The following is a 27,816-nucleotide window of genomic DNA, read 5'->3' as shown; positions in this document are numbered from 1 at the left end:
TGGACACATCGTTTGCTGGAGAGATTTAATCTGTATTGTTTTGGCTACAGGTTACAGTCTCTATCACTAGATGGCCCCGCTGCCACTATATTATGAGCCATTTATTTGCCTTGTATTCTCTGACACATTAATCCAATGACTACAAGGTAGAATGATACACAGTAGATGATGCTGTCAGCAGGCAGCCATTCACTCGCCTGACCTCAGCATTGCCTGGCAGCTGGTTACTAAATAAATGGAAATGCATGGGAGGCCCTATGATGCTTTCAGGTCTGATGGAAAACATAACGGGTTCACAGAGGTTGAGAGCAAGGTGAATATGAACACCAGGTCGCGCCTGAAATGGAGTGCAGGTGACAGCGGGAGGAGAAGGTAGGATAAATGGAAAATGTGTGTGTGTTGAGGGATAGGGGGGCGTAAAAATTAAGCTCGGGGTGCGCAGGTCAAATGGAGGCAGCAGAATGAGAGAGAGAGAGAGAGCGGAGCTGACAGGGTTATTGATCAGCGGGGTTCATAGCGAGGTGTCTGCGCATATGCATTCTGCGTACAGTTCACACATCATCCTCGGTTCAGAGGGCTCATTCCACTTTTTATAGCAGAGAGGGATGAGCCCGGGAAGACCTTTTGTTCAGCACTCGTACTGGCGATCAGGCAGAGAGTGGGCGGATACTCGACTCAGGCAGCTTTTTGTCCATCCCTGGATATCGACTGCGTGTTCACCTTTCGAGGGAGAACATGTTTGAGTGTGAGAAAAAGGAGCACGGTAAATATAAAGCGCGGTGTACAGTATGAGGTTTAAAACTCATTTGTTTGTTCTTGGCAGCTCAAGGTTAAAGCCCTGGCCACTGGGCCCTGATAAAGCATTCTCTAATCAAAGTTGAAACCACGAGGGATAAAATCTCCCTCTGTTTCTTCTTCTCACACCACATCTCCTCTGGTCTCCTCTCCAACTATTTTACTCCACCCTCCTTTCTCATCATCCCTTTGGCCGTCACTCCTTCCTCCCTCTGCTCTCCTGTCCTCGTTCCAATGTGCAGTACGTTCTCCAGCTCCACCACAGCTGTTCTCCCTTTCTCGCCGCTGTAGTCTTTACCTCTCCCTCCTAATCTGAAGGCCGTTCCTCTCTCTCATACGCCTGCAGAGTTACAGTAAGGATGTCTGCATTAATATTAATCAATAAGCCTCTCTTTTTTTAGCCCCTCCACTCGTTGGCTGCACATTTTTCACTCCCAATATTCTTTACTTCTTTTCTCCATGCTCCACACTTTCCAATTTCAGCATTCATTCTAATCACTTCCTTAAGCTCTATGTTCTGCATGAGAGGATAAGACACAGGGGAGTGGGGAAGGGTGGTGGTGGTGGTGGGGGGGGGGGGCAGGCAGGCAGGATTAGCATTTTCTCTGCCTCCACCTCTTCCACCTCTCCCTCCCTTTTTCTCCACACCCTTGTCTCTCTCTCTTCCTCATTCTTTTGTCGTTCCTCTAAGGAGAAAATGGATGAAAGGAGGAGGATGACCCCTTTACTCGCTGGAAGTGATTGATCAGCACGTTCATCCCTTCCCTGCAAAAATATAAAAAATGGACTGTTTTAATGGGAGTGCTCCCTCAACAACTTCCGTTGGGCCAGCATGTTTAAAACCAACACTCCCGTCCCCTGTGAGATGAGAAATTGCTTGTAGTTTACTTTGCGCTGGGTGAACTTCAATGAACCTGCGCTGGTCACGATTCCAAATCAAAGAGAATGTTCTCTCACCTGGCAAAAGCCCCGAGGTCGTTTCTTATCTGTTCATCAGGCGGCACTTCCTGTTAGTCAGTGGTGTGATGACTCTGATTAATGGTGGAAGAACAAATACACTCAGAGCTAATGTACACGGCGCAGTCAACTGGTGGATTTGTGCTAATATTGAACTTTTAAAAATGCGGGAGCCGCGGGAGCAGGAAGTGGTCTGCGGCAGATCTGGTCTCCAGCCCTCTGTGGTTTTCAGAAAAGGAGCAAATAAAACAAACTCAGCCGCTGTGTTTCGTGATTATCATTCAGCGGGACAAACATAGCGCTGTGTCCTTGACATTGAAAAGCTAACACATAGTAGGTCAGCTAATCAACTGGCCCCTGTAAACTCTGCCTGTCTTACCTGCTCCCGTCCCTTTTTTTTTTATTAAGCACCGCGGCAAACTCATTCATCTTTTAACGAGATAGTTTATCAAAGATATGGCGCCTGCCAACGTGTTCTGGATCACAGTGCCGCTGTCAGTGTCTCATGGTGGCGTCTGCAACTTATCACCTGAGTTATAAACTTCCAAACGGCTGCTATAAACGGAGCTGGGGCATTTACAAAGACCAGCAGTGTTTCCCTCTGATTAACAAGGCTTTACCCTAATCAAGAACCAGGTTTTAGGTTTATGGTACAACCCTAAACTATGTCCAAGGCGTGGGTCTGTGAAGGAAGTGATTTCAAAGGCAGAAGGAAGCATATGCTGCGAACGTCTGAGTCAGTTGCTCTGGACAATTTCTGGACTTCTTTGTGCCAGCCTCCCGAGTAAAAGACAGCTGCACCGACAAAGATGTCAAGCTGTACAGATGAGATTCGAGAGCTTTTGGTGATAAGGGGGGGACGCCAGGGTCGATGTGCTGTAAACAAAAATACATGATATCAGGAATGTAAATGTTACGTCCTGACTTCTTCATCTTCCGACCAACACCTTAACACTCCTGCAGCATTGTTCATAGTCTGGACCAATGATCAAACATCTTTGCTTTACTTTATTACTTTATTTGTGAGGGACGGTGCATATTAAATACATTTCTGAAAATATGCCAGAGTTAAGAATAAAAGCATTGAAAATACATACACATATAAAAGTAGTATTTCACGTCTGAATTCGGCTAAAGTGTCGTACTTTTTGAAAGAAGCCTCTTAAAATGGAGTGCACTGAAGTGACTTAGGATGTGTGTGTGTGTGTGTTTGCAGACATGTTACTTAGCACAGTAGTGAGCAGAGCCATGTTTGTGTAAATATCAGCATATGGTGTGTGTGTGCCTCTTTCATTCCACGTGTATGTTTGCATTCATTTCATAGCAGACTGAATTCACAAGGGTGTTTTGGCTCTGAAGGCGGTGGATGTAATTTGGGTTGACGCTGTGCTCGTGAGCAGGGGTTAATGCAAACAGATACATGCTGCTCAAAAACTCCCTTTCTCCTTTTCCACCGGAGTCGGCCGAAGATGGAGTCTCCATAATTAAGCAAAAAGGCGACGTGGGAGTTTCGGACAGTTTTCATTTGCCTGTACTGACCAATTGAAAAAAAATATTACTCACACAAATACAATAGTGACAAAAAGGTACTACCTGCGTAATGACTGATGTTACTGTAAATGTCTTGAGTTGTTATTCATACGCTTCTTTCTCTGTTTCGCCACCAGCTTGCAGCCCTGGCACCTTCAAGTCCAAACAGGGAGACGGTTTCTGCTTGCCGTGTCCTGACCACAGCGTCGCCGGCTCGGGAGCAGCCAGCATTTGCTCCTGTCGAAACGGTTACTACCGATCGGACACCGACTCTCCTGACTCCCCCTGCACCAGTAAGTGAAAACTGCTTTCTGTTGACCGTATAGCATGGGCACGTTTGAAAGTCATAATCATAATGTTGACTGTACAACTTTCTCTATCTTCTTGTTCCCTTTCAAAATACAGAAGCAGGTCCACAAATTCAGATTGTAATAAAACGTGTTGGTAGCCATAAAAATGTTATGGACTGTGTGGGAAATGCTCTCCCAAACTTTCCACTTTGAATTGTGCCCTCGACTGGCTGATAAACGCTCTCAGGAGCATGTTCCCACCGCGCCACACGGACGACAAACAAGTCTGCTTGCTTTCCCAACGTTATCCAAAAGCTTATCATCCAGGCCCTCCCCTGCCCGCTTCTTCTGTGAAGTCAATCTGTTCTCACTGCTGACGCCACCTTTACAGACAGAAAGTAAAGAATCATTCTGGTAGCAGCGCCTTCGTTTAGAGCAATTACGCACACGTAGGAACTAATTCATTCACTGCTGAAGAGAGCAGACCATCCTTTTTTTTGTTGCTGGGGTGGGAGGCTGATTCTTTCACAGTGCAGTGAGAGATAAGGCTCTGGTAATTGGATAAGAATTGCCAAGGCTCTGCCAATAGTTTGTCTCCCTCGTCCCTTCCAGCACTTCTCACACACACGCGCACGCACGCACACACACACACACACACACACACACACACACACACACACACACACACACACACACACACACACACACACACACACACACACATTAACATACACACAGTGGGAATGAGCATGCAATTCAAATTTGAACTCCTGTCCCCCTTTTTTTTTCTGCAACGCTGCTGTAACGGTCTCTTGTTATGTGGAAGAAAAAATTACTTACTACTTAATGCATGAAAAATGGACCAATACCACAGCACGAGGAACAATTTTTGGGTCATGAATTGTGTGAATAGCAGTGATGGAATTATTAATGCATAAGAATATAATGATATGTAAACTGTGTCTTTCAATATGAGTCTTTGTCCATTGTCAGTGTTTCTCTGCAACTATTGTGCAGGGACATTAAATTCAGCTCAAATTCCAAACCTATTTTCCTCATCTCATCCACACTTTGCCTTCCACTTGCAGCTGTTCCCTCGGCGCCACGCAGCGTCATCTCCATTGTGAACGAAACCTCGCTCGTGCTGGAGTGGAGTGAGCCCCGTGACATGGGCGACCGCGACGACATCTTCTACAATGTCATCTGCAAGAAATGTCTGCCTGAGCGGGGGATGTGCTCGCGGTGCGACGACAACGTGGATATCTCGCCGCGCCACCTGGGCCTGACCCAGCGCCGCGTGGCTGTCCGCAACCTGCAAGCGCACACGCAGTACAGCTTCGAGATCCAGGCGGTCAACGGAGTCTCCAACAAGAGCCCTTACACACCTCATTTCTCCGCAGTGAATATCACCACAAATCAGGCCGGTACGTTAAGCCTCGGCCTCGTGGCTGCTTGTCAAAGATCAATATTGAATTTGTAGGCATTGCCAACTTTCGAAGGGCTAGAAAACGATAGAAAAGAATGTCGGAGAATATGTTATGCACTTAAGAAGTAGAGATCAATTTCCTGTATCCATGTAGGAGTGTGTTACATATTTTCTCTTTGAACAGGGATTGAGAAGGAAGACATTCTTCTGAATGAGCTTAGAAAGGGACCTTTTTTCACACACCCACAGCATGCTCTGTGCTAACACTGCTGCAAATAGCAATAGCGAGGCAGTGTGTAGTGTGTTGAACCTTCAGGATTGGAGCTGCCTACAGCTTCCAGCCCACAGCAACGACAGTAACTAGGCCAATGTAGCAATCAGTGCTGAGATGAAACCAGGATTGAACCTCAGCTCATGTAGTTACAGAATAAGTTTGGGTCGTAGTGAAAATCTTGTGCATAATTTACAACACTGGGATTTACATCGTAAATTGGGTGAATGATTTTGAATAAGGTAAATAGGTGAGTTGGTAGGAACATGTGGATAGTTAGGTAGCCAGGTTGAACACTCAACAACCTCAGTAAATTTCAGTGCTGCTGAGCTCACTCTGGACTTTTGTTCCTGCGAGTTGGTCTCTTTGTCGAGGTTCTCCCAGGGATCTTAAGTCGCGCCTTAGATGTGTTTAGTCGCTATGTTAAATTTGCTCTTTCTGCAGTCTTAGACAACACCAGGGATTATCCCTTGCTCCATCCCCCGGCATCTCTCTCTTCCCTCCATGGCCTTGTGCTCATCACCTCTAACCTTGCACTCCTAAAAAATGCTTTACGAATACCTTCTGTCAGTGGGTTTAGGACCGAAAGGCCCCACATGCACATGAGGGCCTCATTGTTTTATGAGGGGTCCCGCACAGGGCTGACAGGAACCGCTGTCCGTCTTTGGGTGCTGGGGGTCAGTTGAGTGGCGAGACAGAGGTGAAGGGAAAGGAGGGGGCATGTAGAGCATCAACTGGGATCAGATTATCCCCCGGTGTAGTCCCAAGACCATCCCTGCATGTGCATTCACCTTTTAAGAACCAAAATAAATACTAGGCTGGTGATAAGCCCCAGGGGCCACCTCCATGGTTACGGCAACATCTTCTCCTGCAGGAGGGCCCCTAATCCCTCGGCTAGAGTAACCAGGGGATCTGCCGAGGAAGTATTGTCATCTGGGGAGAAAGAGAGATGTGGAGGGTCTGGGTGGCTGGGGATGGCAGGGGAGGGAACGGGGGATTGAAGGGAAGGTTTTAGCAGCAAAGGGAGAGAGAGAGAAATAGAAGGATGTCTGGCCATGAACACATAGCAGCAGACAGAGAAAGGAAATGCAAGGGGGAGGATCAAAGGTGCAAAAACTGGGGATTAAAAAGCTTTTAACAAAAATACGGGGAGAGAGTGTGAAAAGAAAATGAAAAAGTTAAGACGGCAGTGAAAACGGGCAGGAATTTAAGAAGGTAATTGTGAGTGTAAGACAAAAGTGAGGGACTTTATTTTTTAAGGGAGAAGGTACCACTGGAGGTAGACGGTTTAACGTTTGAAACAAAAAAAGCGATGGAGCAGACCGAGAGGAGAGAGTGAGTCAGAGCTGCAGAACAAGCCTGAACTTAGACAAGAGGAAAGAGACACAGGAAGGCAGACAGCACTCGTCCATTAATAGGCACATGTGAACAAAGAGCTCAGGTGGGTGGAGTGCAGTGTGGTGTAGTATGGTCTTCTCAGAGTGTGTGTTAGTGTCCACAAACCAATGCTTTTATTTGTTTATTTGCGTATTCTTTTGCATATTATATAAATTAAAGTCTATGTGGTGTATGCGCATGTTAATGGTTTTTTACATGACTTCTACAACCACAAAAAAGTAAAATGTGACTGTTCTCAGAAACGTCTTCTGGATGATGGAGTAAAAGGTGCACAATAGTTCAGCAAGTAGTCAGCAAAATGTGTCCGCATGTGTATGCTTGTCCCTGTGCTTGCCGAGAGTTGGTGTGTGGCACAGAGAATGGCAAGTACCAGAAACGTATCCATCAGTTTTGCAGTTTGATTCTCACGTCACAGGAGAATTAGATGTCCCCCTCTCCCTCTCCAAGGACTCGGGGAGAGAGAATTTCAGCATTAGTGGGGAATGGTTCTGCATACTAACCATTGGCCAAAGCTTTTCACAAAGCCCACTGCCTAAGGCTTTGTGTTTGGGCTTATGTGAACACACAAAAGGGCAAAGGAGTAGAAAGGATATAACACCGAAAACGATAAATGAAACTAATTTCCCCTCTTACTTGTTCTCTGCCCCGTGTAGCGCCGTCCGCAGTGCCCACAGTCCACCTGATGGCGGCCACAGCGAGCACCATGAGCCTGTCCTGGCTGCCTCCAGACAAGCCCAATGGAATCATTCTGGATTATGAGATTAAGTACCATGAGAAGGTAAGCGGCAATGTTAGTCAACGCCTCTAATTCAATCCAATTTCAATGACTCACATTGGCCTCTGTTTTGTCTGCGTTTTTTGTAAATGTGGGAAACAATGCCTCTGCTGATAAACACATGGTTTCAGCGAGGACTTGCCATTTCCAGTCGAAGCTTGCATGATCATCCTCGCCTTAGACTTCCCCTCTTTTGCTTTCTATCTCTTTCTCTCCTCCCAACCCATTCCTATAGTTCCATTATGCTCTGCCCTTTTCTGCACCCCTAATTCCATCTCTCCCTCTCGGCCTCCCTCCTACCCCCCGGTTGTCCTCCCTCAATCCATGCATCAGAAAGTTTCTGCATATTGCAGGGGGCCCAGAGAGTTATGACGGGACTTGCCTTGGGGGGAGAACAAAGGCACTCAGTGTGTATCTGCTCTGTTTGTTGTCTTGTCCTTCTCCCGTCAGATTAACACGCCGGCTACGATCTGTCTATCTCCATCTCTCTTTCTCTCTCACCGTCCTGCATGGTTCTATTGGTCAGCCTTGTCAGGGAGGGTATAGCATCCGAGAGGGGATGGAGATGAATGAGACGGCACAAGGGGCTGCTGTTTTAGTATCACTGACTGTCTTTGTCTCTGCAGGATCAGGGTGAGGCCATCGCCCATACTATGACTGCCCAGCGGAGCAACGCGCGCATCGAAGGTCTCAAGGCTGGTACGCCTTATGTGGTGCAGGTCCGTGCCCGAACGGTAGCTGGTTACGGTCGCTACAGCAGCCCAGCCGACTTCAGCACCAACCTGCAAAGTATGTCCCATTTTGTTACCCAGAGATGTATTGGAATATCCATAATAGTGCTGTGCATAAGCTTATGGTCATAATTGAGGCTCAAAAGCTCATGAGTTGGAAGCCACCTTTACTATTTTTAATGAAAAAAGTAACTGAAATCCTAGAGAAACTGGTGTGAAGCAATTCATAAGCCAAACTCATCATGAGTAGAAAAGTAGAAAAAAAAGTTTATTGCAGTCTCCTTAAATGCATTTGTTGGTCCCAGGTTGCTTTCCAGTCTGCTTATTACATCATAAAGAACACAAAGGACTGGTTTTAGTTGTACATTTAGACTTAGAGCATGCAGAGAGGAAAAATAAAGGAATTGTAGCCTTTAAATATGTATGTTTGTACGTTCTCCTAGTAAATAACTTTCTTTCTTTCACCCCCAAAAGCCGACCCTCCAAAGTCATGGCAAGAGCAGGTGCCACTCATCGTGGGATCAGCCACCACAACCTTTGTCTTCATCATTGCAGTTGTGGTCATCGCAATCGTCTGCCTCAGGTGAGAATATAGCTCCTTCATTAGCTTTTCAAAAAGTCACAACATGTGAAAGATGCGCATAAGCATCTTGGTCAGCAATGGCAGATAACAGAGTGGCAGAACCCTTTTATACTTCCTCCTTTACTTTATCTATTCTACAAAATGTGGTGAAAAAAAGGTCTTAAAGAAACTTTGCGAAAAAAAAATCTCTTTCAGGTGGAAAAAAATTGGGATAGCTTCAAATGTCAACTTTGTTTGCATGTCCTCCAAACCACCCCAGATCAGTCTTGCTGTATTTCTGTGCCACCTGTGAGGCCATTGAATGCCAGATTAGCCGACTGAATGTGTGAATAGTAAACAGCTTTGGTTAAAATGCTACTTTGCTCACTGGACACAGCATGGTGGAGCAGCTGTTGGGCCTGATAGGCTTGCCCTCATGGCCCAACACTCTGAGTCCACTGTCAACAAAGAATCCAGATGCGCCCCTGTCTGCTGGGCCCAATTGAATGGGAAGACGCGAGTGGCTGCTCACACCTTTCAAAAAGTCCAACACTGCATCAACTTGGTTTAACCACACTCGTTTATCCTTATACCACTCATTTGTCAGGCAGCAAATTTACTGTGTGTGTGTGTGTGTGTGTGTGTGTGTGTGTGTGTGTGTGTGTGTGTGTGTGTGTGTGTGTGTGCGCGTATATGTGTGAAAGGTTGGCAATGGTGCTCACTGGGTTCCCTCCGAAAGCCAGTTCAGGCAGCGTCTGACAAGCGTGGGCATCGGTCACGCTAGACTGAATAATAATCTCCCTGGCTCCCCCTCCTCTCCTTCTCCCTCCTGCCTCTTCACTCGTCTATTTTAACACCGCTACATTGTGTCTCTCTCAGGGTCTTGGCTTAGCTCCGGCACCGACTGCCACAGAAGAAGAAGAAAATAGTAATAATACAAAACACGGAGCTTCGGCATATTCCGGAACCAAATTAGAATTTGAAATAAGATGCAAATCACCATCGGGTATTATTGCCCTGGTTACTGGTTTGACAACAAAGGAAGCACATTAACATGTAATTTCAACAAGCCAGCCCCCTCACTCTGTCATCATCTCTGTGCACCCCCCCCCCACACCAGTGCAGAAGGGACACATGTGAGGAGATGCGGATACAGGAAGACACAATAGAGACACGAGTAAAAGAGAAAAAGAGAGTAGACAAATGCTTAAAGAAGGAAAAGAGAGAATGACAGCAAGAGAGCAAGAGTCCATGAGGAGAAAACAAGAGGCAGACTGAATCGAAACGAACACTGTGATGTCTGTAGGGCTGGAAATGCAAGACAGCTGAGCTTGCTGTTTAACTCTGCTTCTGGGGGTACGAGAAAGAATGGCTTCCACTCGCTGCTCAAGACAATGGTGCGATATCTTTTGTCTAGACTCCAGTTACAGTCCCAAGAATGAATCATTTCACCACCAGGCATTGATACAATCTTTGTCTACAGTGGATCCCTGGCTTCCAATGCAAGAAGACTAAACATCGTAAAAAAAGGCACCACTGTAGTGTGGCTACATCTCTGCAGACATTATTAGGGATCTGTTTTCTCCTCATGCCTTTGTTCCTCTCCAGTATTTGCACCCTGCTGTGAGTCCATGTGACTCAGTTTGTTTTCATCTTTCTCAACAGAAAGCAGAGGAACGGCTCAGAGTCGGAGTACACAGAGAAACTGCAGCAATACAGTAAGTCTCTTTGCCGAGGTGCCCCTCCTTGCCACCTGACTCCACATTTCAGCAGCAATATTCCTGTAACTTGAAATTTTACTGAGCATCCCCACCCACCAAGGAGTAGCTCATATAACTTCAGCTCTATAAACAGATTCTGCATGTGAAGATGCAGAATCTGTAGAGGAAGGAGCTGATTTTGGGGCCTGAAGACTTCTGGTTTACGTTTCTAGTTTGACCGATTGCGTTTACCAAAATACATCAGATAGATTGGCCAGAATGTCGTCTGGACCTAAAACACCTTCAAAACGTATTACTGTCTGTGTTTTGTGTGGAGAAATGTTCAACTTGTTATTATAAAAGAAACTAGTTGGACTGTTAAGGGTGTGAGTCTTTGCCGGGATATCCACTGTCTACACTTGGAAGCCCCCAAAAAGGATATTGTATTGATCTACAGTTAAATAATACATTTTCATAACATTACACAGTTGTAATGATTGTTGAAATGTTTCCTTTGGCTGCATAGATTCACTTTCCTGTTCTTGCTACTGAATCCCCTATAGTAACGCCGGGAATGAAGGTCTACATTGATCCCTTCACCTACGAGGACCCCAATGAAGCAGTGCGCGAGTTTGCCAAGGAGATCGACGTGTCCTGCGTGAAGATCGAGGAGGTCATCGGCGCAGGTAACCCACCAAAGCTCCTGAGCTACAGGGGGAAGACTGCTAGTCACCTCCAGGCCATACCGTTAGAGGACTTCACACCAAGCGGTACTTTCACTCAATTCATCGCTAGCCCTCTTCTTGCCCCCTATCCCTACCACACTCGTCACCTCTTTGGAGACCCCCCTCCACAGTCTTACAGGGCCCAGCACTCTCCTGTCACCTGGAGATATACTGAAACTAGCTAAACTAGCTTCAGTATATTGTTGTTTAGTTAGAGAAACTCACAGTCCTAGCACTCCCTTGTATGTTATGTTAATGTTATGTACATTTAGGGTAAATGTAGTGACATTTGGTTTGGTGAATTATAATTTCACCTGTGCCATAAAGGTGGAGCCCAATCCTGGACTAAGAGAAAGAAAATTTATTTTTTAATCAAACACATATGACACTGCACAAAAAATGATTTTATACAAACAAAATAAATAGATCAAACCCTACAAAAGTGGGTTAATGGCTATCTTACATTAAACCGTTTTATCTGTAGCCGCCTGAGGAATTGGAGACTCTTGGGTTTTACAAAGCATGATACCAAGTATGTATTCTTTATATTCATCTCATCACATCCCTCTGAGGTATCATTCCTGTTCAAATGGGAGGGAAAATATTGACATTTTCTTGTCCAGGATTGGTCGTCTCTGACGCTGCCCGCTTTTGACTGTCTTGAGAACCTCTTTATTAAAGAGGGCTTCTGCTGGACCACTATTCGACCCCTTTCCCCGGCACTTACACTTCTTCCAATATGTGGCTGTGCCCCTTCCTTTAGAGTCCCTCCTTTACATTTGATGTCGTAGATAGTTAAACATTTTATGTATTTGATATATTTGATAGTAATATCTCTGCTCAAAAGCTGCAGGCCTGTGCCAAGTGATGTTGAGTTGTCTTAGCATTTTATCTGAGCCAAAATGGAGGACGTTGTGATGGCAGAGATGGGAGTCCCCTACCTTCTGCTTCTGCTACTACCTTTACTACTGCTACTACTACTGCTACTACGACAACTCTTCTACTGCTGAGGCTACTTGAAACCCGTCGCTTCCCAGCATTCGCCTTTTAAGTGACGAACCCTCAACCCCTGTCTTCCCTGTCCCCCTCCTCTCCTCTACCCCCTCCACAATCCATTCCTCCATTCCTCCATGCCCCACCCTCTATCCCCCGACTTCCCCCACTGTGTTATCTCTGCACCCTTGTCGACACACATCGCTCTCATTGTCTGATCGTTTCTTGCATTCTTTGCACACGCTTGGTGTAGACTCTAAACGTAAAGCGTCCACAACCCCGAGAACCCCCAAGCTGCTGTCTCCACCGACTTCTTCCTCCTGCGCCCGGTTTTCCAGCACCTCCCAAGCTTAGCACCGCCCCCCCTCATCCTCTCCCCCCCTTCCTCCTCTGTCCTCCTTAGCTCCTTTCACCCTCTCACCCAACTTTACCCATTTGTTTGTGTTATTTCATCATGCATTCTTTTTCAACTCTATATCTTCTTACACTCCATCATCATGCCTCACACTCACCATGCTGTTTCTTTAGTTCGTAGCTTAACAGCATAAAGTCATTGTATGCTCCCCCATCACCACCATCCCCTGACACTGGCCTAGAGTCCTGGCTTCTCTTGCAGTCCCTGTTGTCTCACCCCCGCCCGCTACCCTTCCCTGGCTCCTTGGTTCTAACCAGTTAACTGTCCCCTCTCCCCTCTTTCCCCCACTCTCCTCCACTCTTCCGTCATGCCTCTCTCCCCCTTCCTCTTCTCTCTGTCTCTCCTTCCATCTCTTCTCTTTTTGCTGTTCCTCTGGATGTCTCACCTGGGCTCGCGCAGGAGAGTTTGGCGAGGTGTGCCGTGGTCGCCTCAAGCTGCCTGGGCGCCGGGAGATCATCGTAGCCATCAAGACCCTGAAGGTGGGCTACACTGACCGCCAGAGGCGAGACTTCCTGTCCGAAGCTTCCATCATGGGCCAGTTCGACCACCCCAACATCATCCGTCTGGAAGGCGTAGTCACCAAGAGCAGGCCAGTGATGATCGTGACCGAGTTCATGGAGAATGGGGCACTGGACTCATTCCTGAGGGTGAGAAAATCAGGCACACGCCAACACGTCACACACAAGAGGAGCTCTAGCTACTCCGTATAAAACATGGATCTGCGATTTTATCAATAATGTTACACTGTCCAGCAAATAAGCCAAATCCAAATCTGCCTGATCTTGCTCTTAGTTATCTCACTTTCTTTGAAGCCATAAAAGCTCCTCTTAAGCTCTAGTGCAGTGCCCTCAATGGATATATCACAAATGCTGCATTCAGGCAATTGGTGACATTTACAAAGAGCTTAGTCTCCAATGAATCTCTGCCTCACAGTCACATCACACATTCTCTGCCAGAGAAAGGGAAATAGTACAAGGGAAAGAGAGAGGAGATGTATGGAGGATGGGGAGGTACAATAGAAAGATATCACAGTGAAAGATCCATGTAAGAAACACAAAGAGACAAAAGGACAAATAAAAACAGAAATGCAATATATTCATTTGAACACCTTGATATACAACTCACTTTATCTTTCTCGTTCTCTTTTCCTTTACCAGCTCAATGACGGGCAGTTCACGGTGATCCAGCTGGTTGGGATGCTGCGCGGCATCGCAGCGGGCATGAAGTACCTGTCGGACATGAACTACGTGCACAGAGACTTGGCCGCCCGCAACATCTTGGTCAACAGTAATCTGGTGTGTAAGGTGTCTGACTTCGGCCTGTCTCGTTTCCTGGAGGACGACCCCACAGACCCCACCTACACCAGCTCACTGGTGAGTGTCAACATCTGTATGTGTCTGTGTGTGTGTGTGTGTGTCTGTGTGTGTCTGTGTGTGTGTGTGTGTGTGTACTCTCATTCTATTAAACAATGTTTACAGGTGCTGCATGTATGGTTTCAACATCAATACATCACCATTGCTTGATTTTGGCCCGATTCGCAAATGAGTCATTGGCAAGTATTAGGGCATTCAAAAAGTAGATCTGTGTCAGTTTGTTCCCACATGACATGACCAGTAAGAGAGTGTTTTTTCCTTCCCGCTGTGGATGGCAGGAGAGAGAAATCTGAACAGCTTGAATGATGGATCAAAGAAAATATATATTACATACAGATATTATTACTTAATAATGAATTTGTGACACAAAAGTATTCACAAAGGACAGAATTATGGACGGTTTAATTACCATGTGTTTTTTTTGCCACTGAAACTGTAGCAGATTTCAAGAAATTGACAAGCAAATTTACAAGTAATCGAAAATGACTGGAATGTCTGATAAACAATATTGATTATGGTTCCTATTCTCTTATAATGTACAACATGTAAAACTGGCAAAGCGTGTCAAGGCACATAGGAAAGGGTCTTTAGAGATTCAGTCTTCATGTTATAAATGAACATGAGTTCTGGTTCAAAGACGAGCCGCCCGCTCCAGCCCACATACAGAAGTTTCAGGAGTTTAACTTGTCTACTTCTGGATTTGTCGTCATCTCCAAACAGTAAAAACACAAACGGTTCTTCCTAGTTATCTCAGGTAGAGCCTTCTGTTACAATATTGCAGAGGCAGACGACTAAAGAAGTGATTTATTTGGATTGCAAAGTCCCTTCATATGCACAGATTATGTTTATCAAAATGCAAAGTGCTAAAAACACCCAGAGCAATGTCAGTAAGAGCTGAGGGCCAGTCCCAGGAAGTAATGGTGGCTAAACACTGCTACACTTACATTTCACTTTGTCCAAGAGATGACTGTTAAATCATGGTGGTACATTGATGTTGAAAAATACAGTTTGTAGCACCTTAAATATTCTTGTAGCGTCATATGTTCGTTCACATTTTCTCTAACTCTGTTACTAACCCTCTGTGTGTCTGGCGTCTGGCGTCTGGGTTCTGCAGCATGCGCCCACGTGTTGTTGTGTATCAATGTTTCCCTCAGACTGTGTTTTTCTCATCCTCTCTTTCCCCTCTTGTATGTGTGCGACTCTGTGTTTGTGCTCCATCCCTCCAGTATTTCATGCTCACCTACTCATTCGCATATCCACAGGGCGGCAAGATCCCCATTCGCTGGACGGCTCCCGAGGCCATCGCGTACAGGAAGTTCACCTCGGCCAGTGACGTCTGGAGCTACGGCATCGTCATGTGGGAAGTGATGTCGTACGGCGAGCGGCCGTACTGGGACATGAGCAATCAAGATGTAAGCTGATGAAAGGATTACATTTTTTCTTCATGTAACATTAAGTTTCTGGGATTGAATCCATGTTTGGCAGGTGCCTCTCTGTGTGTGTTCTCTTCCTCCCACAGTCTCAAGTCATGCATGTTAAGTGTCCTCCTGTTCTTTTTGATGCCATTAGGTTTCAACTTTTAAAACTAAACTGCGGATTCCGGGATTTAGGTTGCAGCACTAACTACAAGACGTTCACCTGCACAATCAGATTAGGGGGGGTGACTGAAAGGGGATGGCAGAATTGGGAGGTTATAAAGGGGGATGGGTTTTTGGTAATTTGGGTTTAAAGAGAATTGTATCCTACCTCACCCGCCTTACAAATAACCTACTGGGTATAGATAATGGATGGATATGGGACATTTTTCATCTACTATCATGGTCCTGAACACATTCGCTCTCTACATATCCGCCCACAACTACCTCTCAAAGCTAATTTTCTTCTCTGGCCCTTATTTTCTTTGTATTACCTTTAGTGTTGTTTTTTTTTCTCTCTATCTCTGACTCTTCTATAATTTCCCTCATTCATCCTCTCCTGTCCTCCTTCACTTGTTCTCTCCGATCGACCCGGCTCTCTCCCCGCGCTGTGCGCCCTCCCTCTACATCGATGCTCGATGACTAGAAGTGATTGGGATTTCTCTCTTGTCCTTCCCCAGGTGATAAATGCCGTTGAGCAGGACTATCGGCTGCCCCCACCCATGGACTGCCCCACAGCGCTGCACCAGCTCATGTTGGACTGCTGGGTGAAGGAGAGGAACCTGCGACCCAAATTCACCCAGATTGTGGCCACGCTGGATAAGCTTATCCGCAATGCTGCCAGCCTCAAGGTGGTCACGAACAGCACACAGTCCACAGGGTAAGTCAGAGTATGTCGGTCATATTAAGTTAGGAATCTGTATAAAAGCCACGTCAGGCAAAGCCTCACAGGAAAGGCCACATTGTTCAGTTCAGTGGAGCCGGATATCACAGAAATAGACCTAACTTTTGATTCAGAGTTTCCCTCGAGGTCCTTGTTGAGTTTTAATTGGTGGATTCGTGATTTTATTGTCTAATTAGGGTCATTGCATAATGGATAATACAGCCGATTACTTTCTAAAGATCTTCCCTGGTTTTCCTGAAGTCATATTTTGGAGAAGAGCAGCTGGACTCTTGTGATGGATTACAGTAAAAGGTCATTACTTTATTGAATGAGAATGAGTCACTTGTCTTTCCAGCCGTGAGAGAACTGGCCGAGCCGTTTCATTTGCACCTGAGCCGGAGCGTATCAGAGTGCGATAATGATTTCCACTGGACAAATATTCCTTATCCCAGTTGATACAGCGTGCGTGAGTCACTCTGACTCAGCTGTAACAATCTCTTAACTCAAAATAAAGTGCAGATTTCTTCTCGTACAACTCGCCGGTTCTTACAAGTGCAGCCGCCGCTATTATGCAAAACCAAATTACCGTGGTTCGATGCAACCCCTCCGCTGACTGGGGGCTCAATCAATGATGTCACATCTACATTAACCTGCACTAGCCTTCTCCCTGCGATCTGTTTCTTGGAAAGAATTTGGAGGAGGGAAGGTGGTAGAGCGCAGAGGAGCGGGGGGGGAGGGTGGTGGTGACCTACCTATCTGTCCCTGCATCAGGGTCTCTCTGTCTTGAGGGAGGGCCACAGACAATCCTTGGCTGGGCTCGTGGGGGAAAGCCGGGGTCTCGGTTGGCCACCGGAGCGACGTTCTTAGAAGATTAAGCTTGCGGTTAATTAGCTCGATTAAGGCGATGCAAAAAAGAGATGGGAGCGCCTTTTAATTAGCCACTAACGAGATTTTAAACGGGCCAGCGGAGAGGTGGCCTCTTGCCGACAGACCTAACAAGGGAGGAGTGAGAGATGATACCGTCGTCCTGGTCGGCATTGAAGGGTGCCTGGAGGTTAGCTCGCTCCGTCTGACTCGAAAGTTCTTTGGCTGTGTGCGCACCGTGTGTACTTGACATGACCGCGTGATGTACCGCAGGTGTAAAGCCAAATGTGTTCATCCGTCTACCGTTTCGTCTGCAGAAATGAACAACATCCACCCTCTGAACTTTTTGAATTACAAAGTAACGACCCAAACCCTCGGAGAATCTTGTGTCCCAGCAAAGGGACATTAAAAGTTAGACTTTGCCTGTATCTGACTCACCAGGTAGCGTAAAGTAATACTGAGCATATCTGCTGTGTTTCTGCTTGTGGCTTGAGGACCCCTTTGAAGCCAACTTTAGAGAGGGACGAATAACAATACTCCATTAAGAGAAGAGCCAGAGTCTGGCGTTAACGACGGCCCGAGGCCTTGGGCTCCGAAGCACAGGCCTTATTAAAAATCACTCCATCTGCACCACTCAATGGAGCCTCTGTATCACTGTTATTAACTCCCCCCCCCCCGCCATGCTTTTCCTCTTTTTTCTCCCTCTTTCTCTCTCCATTCCTCTTTTAATTGTTAATGAATCTAATGCCATCAAAAAGGATGACAGGGATCAACAGAGCAGAGAGGAGGGGAGACAGTGGTGCTCATTCTCTTCGCTCCGCTCCCTCGTCTGTTTCTCCTCCTTCACCTCCTCCTCCTCCTCCTCCACCACCACCCCCCTCTCTCTTGTTCATCCGCACCACTTCGCTCCGAGTAGTAGCAGAGTTTTATTAAAACTCCCAAGGTGGCCTCTCTATCTGCGGCATTGATCGGCACAGCGAGTTACGTTTGTCTTTAGAAGGGCTTGTTTTAGGCTGTCAACAGGTGTGTAACAACATGCAAAAATACACGAGAACACAACTAAAATTCTTTCACATGCACAAAGATGCACAGTCAACACACTGGTTTGTGACTCACTCCTTCCATGCACCGCTGGCATCTGCAGGTTCCTGAGCGGGTCCCACCATGCAACCACACACACATGTGAGCGACATCTGTGTTTACATTCCGCAGATATTTCTTTCGCCCGTCATGAAGCGTTTTCCACAAAATGTCTTCTACACCTCCGTGGGATTTTGTTGCACGCAACCAAACCCCGAGTGTGAGAAAGAGCCAGTTCAGAAACAACCCACAGTGTCTGTTTCACACACACCCTGAGAATGTTTTTTAAATGCAGTAATTATGCACTATAAAACATATGGCTTATAGCCTAAGAGTTCGGATAATGTTACTGGCAGCGCAAATCTGGCTCCAACTGTCAAGCGAAACCGCACGGAATCCAGTCGTCCCAGATCAGATTCAAACCACATTTGTAGGTAGTTTGAAAGTGCAGCTCAGTACAACCACTCAGATTAGATTTCAAGTCCTTTTTCTTTCTTCCCCCGTCAGTCCCCCACGCAGCACAGCGGCGTTTCACTGCAGCGAGAAGAACCGCCACCGACCAGCAGGAAGCAAGTCAATCAATCCAGATATCTCTAGGGTTTCATGGGACATATTCTGCATTCTTCTCCATCACTGATACCTCCACATAAATGCATTCTTGACTGAGAGAAAAAACACACACTTGCTTTATGACACCTGTTGTTGTAGCGAAAGCAAAGGATTAAAGATTCTTTACATGAATCTGATCTGGTTGCTTGTAAATTGCAAAGTGGGAGTCATCATTCATTCCCAAATTTGACGTCTGCTCTGTGTACGCTCCCCATCTCGCCTCGCCAGCTGCAGCGCCAGCATCCACCACCCGAGCCTCCAGCCAGTCTCTCATAAAAACTGTGCCCATGCCCCCGCTCCCCGCTCCCCCCCGCCGCACTCAACTCCCTACATGTGGAGGAGAGGAGGGGAGAAGGGAGAGAGGAGGAGAGGTGGAGAAATGGAGAGGTGGCGCTCAGCATGGGGGCGTTCGGGGGTGAGGTTGGCCGGTAGAGGCAGCAGAGTGACGACCTTAACCCTCTCTCTCTCTGTTTCTCTTTCTCCCTCCTCCCCCCCCTCTCCCCCCATGTATAGGGTGTCCCAGCCCTTGCTTGACCGCTGTGTCCCAGACTATACCACTTTCACCACTGTGGGGGACTGGCTGGACGCCATCAAGATGAACCGCTACCGTGACAACTTCGTCAATGCCGGATTCGCTTCCTTTGACCTGGTGGCCCAGATGACGGCAGAGTGAGTGGAGCGAGAGACAGAGAGAGAGAGAGTGGGATAGAGAGAGAGTGGTTCCAGCTAATCAGGCCTAAAGTGATTGACTGGGCTGAGTTTGAGAGTCAAATTAGTGTTACACAGATTGACCTTGAGGGAATAAAAAATAATCTCATGGCTAAATTAAACACGAGGAGATGGGAGGAGTGGGCACAGAGTAGACTCAGACATCAAATGAATAACAGACGTTAAACATAAAAAATATATTTTAATATGTTTGGACTTTTATCAGACGTTTCAGTAAAACATTATTTGGGTCTACCATGAACACAAAGAGCATCAGACCTTTTATATTATATTATTATTGTTATTATTATTATTATTATTATTATTATAATATATATATTTATATAGAAAACGAGAACCATCAAATCTTCTATACTTTGATCAGGTATGTAATTGACCAATCAGGATATGTTCTCGGTTTAGAATAATGATTATTATTATCGTCTATTGTAATTATTACTATTTGTTTATTTATATATATATATATATATATAATCCAGGGTACTGCTGAATAGGATCCTAAACTTTTCAGTGAGCACTCGAAGCCGCCTCCCCACCGCGTTCTCCAGTTGACCTTGACGACTCACCCACCTTCTGTCGTGTTTACAAACAGGAAATGATGTAATGGAAGCCATGGAAATTGGAGGCCAGTGATGATCAAATAAATGAATTAAGATTATAATGATAAATAAATCATCCTCATTAGCGGCATAATAGGCAATGGAGGTGGAGGTAATTTGTTTCAATTTGGCCCGGCTGACAGGTGTGGTGTACTGTGGCTCTCTGTGGCCCTTAATGGCCAGTAATTCCTCTAATGGCGCCCATTTATTATCATTTCATCCACCGTCGCTGTGCTGATGGAGATGGCAAAATATGGAAAAAAAACTAAAAAACCCACTTTATTTGCACACAAATTGCAGTAATGAACCCTTATCTGGATTTGGAGAGGACGTGTGTGTGTGTGTGTATGTGTGTTTAGGTGCACAGTTTTGTACGAAAATAAATAGGGCCGCAAAGTCAATGAGACAAGCAGAGTGTGTGGCGTCTGCGTGTAATATTAGATTATCCAGCATCTGTGTGTTTGTGTGTGTGGGACTGAATGGAGAGGACGCAGACGGCCCCAACACTCAGCTAATCGCTGCCGCAGACGCCGTCCGCTCTCCCCTCAGCTATCGAGTCGGGAAATCAAACAAGCGAGCGGAAAGGAGAGATTCCCGTGATATTATTGTACAGCGTTAAACCAACATGACTGATGATTAGATTATGTAGTTTGGTTAATGACGGCCGAAGCAGGTGCTCCCTCCCTGGGCTTTTTTAAAATATTTTTAAAGTGTAGTAATAATCATCATTTAAATTTTTTCCTGTTGCAACTTCCACTTTAGGTTTAGACCTTTTACTTCCTCTAAAGTTCACCCTGCTGGGAGCTTGTGTGAGGTTTCTCCGGACTCGTTTTTCTTGGATATTTTAAAGTGAAGTGAAGAATGTTGTGCAACAGCGGCCAACGTAAAGCTGCTTTACTGGCACACACACCCCCTCTGAGTCTAAATGACAGGATACTGAGTAATCTGTCTAATATCTCAGAAAACAAATCTTCCGCTTCTCAGCTTCTGTGTGGCAGCTGGCTGACTTCACACCAGCCTGCCACTTAGTTACAGAAGCAAAGTTTGCTCTTTAATCATTAACTATCACATTATGGCTCTGCGACTCCGCTCGCCCACCTGCCCGGCAACAGCAGCATGTTGCATTAACGCCGACATTTGCTGTAGCTGTGCGAGTGTCCCCATTTTGTTGACACACCCTTAGGAAGTCCATTTATGGGTGATTGCCAAGGTTGCCTGTTCCCACCCGGTAGCGTGTGTGTTTACCTGTGGGGTGAAAAAGTGAAATTTGCTCTTCTGCTTCGTGTGATGTTTGTCCACTTCTACGTTTGACCGAGCCACCTGGCCTGACCCCTGTGTCCTCTTTCTCCCCGCTCCACAGGGACCTGCTGCGGATAGGAGTGACGCTGGCCGGCCATCAAAAGAAGATTCTCGGGAGCATTCAGGACATGAGACTACAGATGAACCAAACACTTCCTGTCCAGGTGTGAGCGACGGGACACACGGACCGATGCAGTCGGAAGGACAGCCAGACAGGACAAAAAAGGGGGAAGGAACTGTGGCAGAGAGAGCCATTGGAAAACCCTAGCTGCCTGACCCACCTCTGCCAATTAGACGCAATGAAACTGGCTTGCGGTGCCTCTGAATCTTTTTTTTTTTTAGTTTTTTCTTAATTTCATCACCACTTCCATTCCCTCTTCCTGCTTTTTTGTTATTCGTCATTGTTCCTTTTTTTTTTTCATCCAATCATAGTTTGTGTGTTTTTGAAGGAGGAGTTAAGCCCCTTATATCCCATGCGTGCCTCACCGGCTCTGGTGTGGGGTGACGTTTGCATGCATGTGTGTTTTAGTGAAGTTGGCCTTAGCCCCCGTAACTGAAACTTCACACTCTAAACCTCCTGCAAGAGCCCCCCACGCCCTCTGACCCCCTCAACCCAGCTCTGATGGACGTATTATATATTAAAGAATGAACACCCTGCTTTAAAAAAAAAGAAAAAGTGAGCCAACGTTCACACATGAGAAACAAACACAGGACGTGTTTTGGACCCACAGGAGATAGCGGACAATTCTTTCCCTGGTAGAAGTCGTTTTTACTGTGCACGTGTGTGTCGTTCTCCATCTTCATATTGAAGGTGTGTTATCTCAAAAGGGGCACTCGCTGAAGAAGGGTGAGGCGGCGGAGGAGGAGAAATGACGGGCTGAGGTCAAAGCTCAAGAGGACGACAGAGGTCGAGAGGGTGCAGCCACATTTTTGGGACACTCGTGCTGGCTCTTCAGTTTGACCTGAAGTGACTCAGGATAGCTCCGCAGCAGCTTGGGATCACTCGCTCATCCAGAGTGTTTTTACACATAATAATGTTTTTAACTTTCGTCTGTCCACACTTCATTGTTCTTCTCGCCTTCTCCCTTTTTTCTTTTTTTTTTGACTCTCTGACACATTTTTTGGGAGATTTGTGGTTTTAAAATGGCCGGCCAATCCTAAGCCCCCCCCCCCACCACTGGACTATGTGATAAAGGGGGACATTGACTGTGGCGCTATAGAAAGACCACTTGGCCTTCTGTGTGCATTTTTGTACGTGTGCGTGTGCGTGTGCGTGTGCATGTGTGCGTGGATGCGTGATCAAGTGTGCATGGATGTGCGGATGTGTCGAGTTGCACACAAATATACTGTACAGTATGGCTTCCGCTATTCGCCACCGTGGAGAATTAAAGCATGAACTGAACCATGACAAGGAGCAAATATATCTGAAACAATTACGCTATAGTCTGTGGACAACTGTTAAACATTCTTTTTTATTGAATCCAAAACAATGAACTTTGGACATACACACACACACACACACATATATATAAAAAATTATATATATGTGCATCATGCCGAACCAGAGGAACCATGACAGACACCTTACTTTCTACTTACTATTATCTGGATTTAGAGATAATCAAACTTCTTGTTTTCATTTCTTGACATCCTGCCCTATGTATTTATTTGTACCTCGCCCGCCAACCACAACCCCCAGCACCCTCCCTCCAATCAGATGGTCCCTTGGCCATCTGGGACTGTGGACTGAACAATCAGAAGGAAGAGAAAACTCCAAGAGGATTCACCTGATGAATAGATGATTATTAAACAAAAAAAGATATTGCATATAAATTGGATATTGTATTTTTGTTGTTGTTCTAAACAGCCTGTACATGTTTTGTAACAAAAATACGATAAATAACAAAAAGAAAAAAATGGTGTTTTGACAAAATGGAAGTCGTTGTTGTGAAATGATTCAGGAGTTGGAAAAAAAATACTGAAAGAAGATAAGTAGGTGAAAGTCTGGACTTTGACGATCCCATGGTAATAACATGTCGTCCTGCTCTCTGTCCGTCACAGTGTGAGTGTGTATGCACATGCAGAGTTTGTGTGTTTGTGTGTGTGTGCCAGCCCAACTGGATATTGAGCTTCCCCTGTTCATTCTCATTCTCGACATAAAGAGCATTTGTGAATCCCAGAGCTACCAATTGTCTTCCAGGCACATTTAATTCAAACCTCCTATAGACGTAGATGTGGTTTACCTGTGCTTTAATTTGACTTATTTACCATAACCTCAGAGGGATTCTCACTATCCATTGTATGTAGGACTGTTATTAAGGAGTCGTTCGGGTGGGTGGGGGAGGCACAGAGATGTTGCAGCCTACCTGTCAATCATTTCAATGGTCCCAGACACGGAGCTCCATCACAGGACCTGCAGTTTCGCCTCGCTGCAACACAATCCTCATCAGAGAATCCAGAGCTGTCAGAAGAGAGACCTATTGGTCTTTGTCTGTCAGGTCGATTAATGCGGCAGCCAATCTGGCACTGCGAGCGCCGCGAGCGCACAAACATACGGCGGGGCTGACCTATCATTATCTCTCTTCATTTCCTGTCTGGCCTGCAATCATCCTGTCTCAAGCTGCTGCATGATTAGTACAGTGCAGGATCAACAGCCTTGGCAAGCAGACAGCCGAAAATCTGCAGGCCCTCATCCTAAATGATAGCAGCTGCATCGCGGAGGCCGTACTATTTGCGCCTCCGACAGAGGGGTGTTTGATGGTAGCGGATTAAGGGATGGGGCTGCGTCATCGGTGCGATCTTCCAGTCTCCATGTTGTTTGGGTTGGAGCTGATCAATGCAATATGTGACTCTTATTAGTTAGGTGTGTAATGATAGCGTGATGTGAGTGGCCGTGCAGTGTGTCTTGCCATATTACTTTAGTCAGCCACTTCTTAGACCCTTCAAAAAGCCATTGAGAATATTATGCAAAGCAGCAACGTGTTCCCCATTTTCTGTTGTTTCATCTTACCCCACGTGCAGATGTTGTCACCACTCAGAGCTCACTCTTTAAAAAGCCTCTCTAACCTGCAACAGTTGTAAAAACTAAATCAAGTCATTTTAACAGTCACACTATGCCGGAAATAAGTCTCTGATTTTTTCATTTTTTATTTCTGATGCCCAGAATCGGACGTGCACGTTATCAACGTTATGAGAATGTGTTGAAAGTGCCTGTTAGACGGGCACACGTGTTTTTCTTATCATCATTTCGGAAGAATTTTGTTTTTTTCTGAAGAATTTAGATCGCAAAGAGCGATAGAACACACACACACACACACAGGGGACAAAGAATTACTGCAATCAGAGGCTCACATTAACTCTCAGGAACAAACAATATGGATCCCTTCTTTCTCCACTCAGCTCAATCATTTAATCAGTTTAGTCCCACTGTGGCAACACACAAGACACCGCCGCTGACCATAAAGTAAAGGTGTGTGTGTGTGTGTGTGTGTGTGTGGCGGCATATCAGAGCTAAACACAATCAGATGGCAGACGTGCCCACTCATGAAAAATGGCAGCGCGTTGGATTCCGCGTGAACTATTGATGAGGTGCACATGGTGCGCTGGGATCTGGAGTCCTGTTCACCGAAGTCAACCAGCCGTGAGTGATGAGCTCAACTGGCACTGTTGCACATCTTAAAATGATAAAACTGCCGCCACGTCAACTGCAAACAATTAATCATTAAGTGGATTCACACATTCGAGGGAGGGTTTAATATTTAACATTCTCACTGAGGAGAAGAACTCGCTCTCATGTGTTTGTTTTTTTTCCTTTTAGTTTTTTTTGTTCATCTTCCAGACTGGTGAAATTAAGATGGACTGCTATGTGTGTGTGTGTGTGTGTGTGCGTGTGCGTGTGTGTGGAATAAAAGGATTGTCATTTTATACAGGAACATTTTGATCAGCAGAGTCTAGGCCTTGTCAGATGTGGTTATCTCTTTGTGTGCCAATAGGATTCAGCGTATCCCAACATTCCTTCCATCTTTTCTTTCCCTATTTTACATCATCCACAGATCATCAAATAATCCCCCCCCCCCCCACATCCTCCCCGACAAAACCCCCTTTTATTAGCAACTTTTCTTTCTTCAGTTGTCTGTTTTAAATAAATATACACACTTCTGTCCTTTCTTTTTGTCTTATAACAAACTCGCTGCGGTCTTGGTCACTTTTGAAAAGTCCCTCTTCATACGTGGAAGCGAGATGTTTCAGAGAGTACTGTACATGTGTAGTGAAGTGGGAGGGGGGGGGGGGCGGAATACAGCGCCAACAAATGCAATTGTTAGTTCCTCTTTGAAAAGCATTGAGATGTATTTAATGGTGCAGACATACACAACTAATTACTAAAAATGATGATGCATTCTTGTAGAAATATTTTTAAAAAGACCCTTTTTGCAATTAAATTATTTAAGAAATGTGACCTGGTCTCCTCCTGCTGACTCTGTGTGTCTTTGTGTTGCGTTTTGAATTGATCATTCATCTGTGTGGAATGGAAGCGACCCAGTCTTGCACGAGGTACGTACGCCAACTCATAATCGCCACACATGTTCTGCAGTCGAGTCACTTCCGAAAGACAAACAGGTTTCTTTTCTCCACCTTATCATTTATGGCCGTCTCTCTCTCTCTTTCCTCTAATCATTAACCGAACATCGTGTGGTTTTTTTCTCGGCGGCAACATTTCTCGTGTGTGAAGTGGCACCTCTCCCTCAGTTCAGATAATCTGCTGGAGATAAACACAGAGCACTCCCAGGTGCAGCGCTGCACATCTCTATTAATGTGCTCGGTGTACCTGCAAGCAGGAATTGTTCATTTCTCATCCAAATCTGCCACTTGATGTTTTTGTTTCAGACAGGTTGAGGCTGCATTGTTCCCCTTGCCTTGGAAGAGCCTGAGGACATTTAGTGTAACACTGTCTGTAAAAATATACTTTTTTTTGTATATTTCCGTCTTTCATCTTTATAGCTACAGGCACCTGATGAATGGATATTGATCCTTAGGAGATGTTACCCAGAGTTCATTTATTTCTAATGCTCCCTTGAAGTCGTTGCTGTGAGATAAAGGCAACTGTTCTAAAAACGGTTTTGCCAAATTTAGCTGTGACAGGCTCGACATAAATCACACATCTGTCTGGAGGAATACCACAAATGCAATGGTGTAGTTCTAAATCAGACATTTTCAAAAAAGTTGCCGTCACAGCAGGGCCGCTTTTCCTCGCAGGCAAGTTTGCAAGACACGTTGTCACAACCGAATCAAAAAGTTTGCAATCCGCAGTAGTTGAATCAATAACGTGCAATTCCAAAGCTCCCCGCATTGTCTTTCAAGCCCACTAATTAATATGAGCTCCCCTCATCTCCGCAGGCACTGAGCCAACAGTCTTGTTTTTTCAGGAAAAAAGGGAGAAGATGCTCAGATCATAGATTCTACCTCATCTGCCCTGCACCTTGTCCCCTGGCTCCCCTCTTCTCCCTTTCCCTGTCCAATTAAATTCAGAGCCGAGGATCGCAACGGTCTCGGTGTCTGGATAGAGCGGATATTTTCCAAGCGTCACACCCCCCCCCCACCCCACCCCTCTCTAGATGGGCTCGGTGAAGTTTCAACAGAGGATTATGTGGGTTCTTTTTGTTTTGCAGCAGGCAGAATAAATTTCATCTTGGATCTCTCGGCCTTTTACAGCCTCCTGTTGTCGTTAGATGACTGACTCAGTTGACACGTATTACAGGTCCAGCAGCATTTCATGGAAACTAAATATACACTGCTCAAAATACACTTAACACTTAATCATCACACTATGACACCAAGTCAGTTACACTTCAGGGACGTGAATCTGTCCATTTAGGAAGCACAGGTGATTGTGACTCAATTTCACCTGCTTTGGTGTAAATGGACGTGACAACAGGTGCGACAGAGGCAAAAGCAAGAGAACCCCCAAAAAAGGAGAATGGTTTTACATGTGGTGGCCACAGACAATTGCTCTCTCCTTATCCTTCCAGACTGATTCTTCTCTAGTTTTTTGTTCTGCTTGTGTCCTTGTCACTTCTGGTAGCATGAGGCGGTACCTGCAGCCCAATCAGGTTGCACAGGTAGTGCAGCTCCTCCAGGAACCCGACCGCCGACTCATCAGGAGCATGCAGACGTTGCATACACGCACGTGGAGTCATGAGGACTGGAGTGCACTACTGAGTCACATTATGAGTTGCTGTGAAGAAATTGATGCAAGTCGGATCAGCCTGCGATTTAAATTGTTTTACTTTGACTCTGTGTGGTTTTGAATCCAGCCTTTGATGGGATGAGGATTTTCCATTGAGCGTTGTTACGTCATTTTACTCTCAACAAATTAAAGATATTCAACTTGAACAATTCA

General features: G+C 45.7%; 1 protein-coding gene across 6 annotated transcripts in view; it reads left to right on the top strand.

Moving 5' to 3' along the window:
• LOC118120931 (ephrin type-B receptor 3) overlaps positions 1-25,875 on the top strand; it is a 62,094-nt gene extending 36,219 nt beyond the window's left edge. Inside the window, exons 4-16 of one of the 6 annotated variants that reach the window (XM_035176457.2) lie at positions 3,420-3,575; positions 4,661-4,996; positions 7,321-7,445; positions 8,069-8,231; positions 8,648-8,756; positions 10,401-10,453; positions 10,999-11,121; positions 12,968-13,215; positions 13,726-13,941; positions 15,204-15,353; positions 16,037-16,236; positions 19,306-19,461; positions 21,481-25,875. In XM_035176457.2, the coding sequence (XP_035032348.1) occupies positions 3,420-3,575; positions 4,661-4,996; positions 7,321-7,445; positions 8,069-8,231; positions 8,648-8,756; positions 10,401-10,453; positions 10,999-11,121; positions 12,968-13,215; positions 13,726-13,941; positions 15,204-15,353; positions 16,037-16,236; positions 19,306-19,461; positions 21,481-21,589 (2,144 nt within the window). In that variant the 3' untranslated portion in view covers positions 21,590-25,875. Of the gene's footprint in view, positions 1-3,419; positions 3,576-4,660; positions 4,997-7,320; positions 7,446-8,068; positions 8,232-8,647; positions 8,757-10,400; positions 10,454-10,986; positions 11,206-12,967; positions 13,216-13,725; positions 13,942-15,203; positions 15,354-16,036; positions 16,237-19,305; positions 19,462-21,480 lie in introns of all 6 variants that reach the window. The other 5 variants (XM_035176454.2, XM_035176455.2, XM_035176453.2 and 2 more) reach the window with 5 other exon arrangements.
• Positions 25,876-27,816: the final 1,941 nt, after the last annotated feature.

This window comes from Hippoglossus stenolepis, chromosome 14 (genome assembly GCF_022539355.2).
Source record: "Hippoglossus stenolepis isolate QCI-W04-F060 chromosome 14, HSTE1.2, whole genome shotgun sequence".
Classification (NCBI taxonomy): domain Eukaryota; kingdom Metazoa; phylum Chordata; class Actinopteri; order Pleuronectiformes; family Pleuronectidae; genus Hippoglossus; species Hippoglossus stenolepis.
The sequence above is the reverse complement of the archived record's forward strand: the minus strand, read 5'-3'. Positions and strand labels throughout refer to the sequence as shown.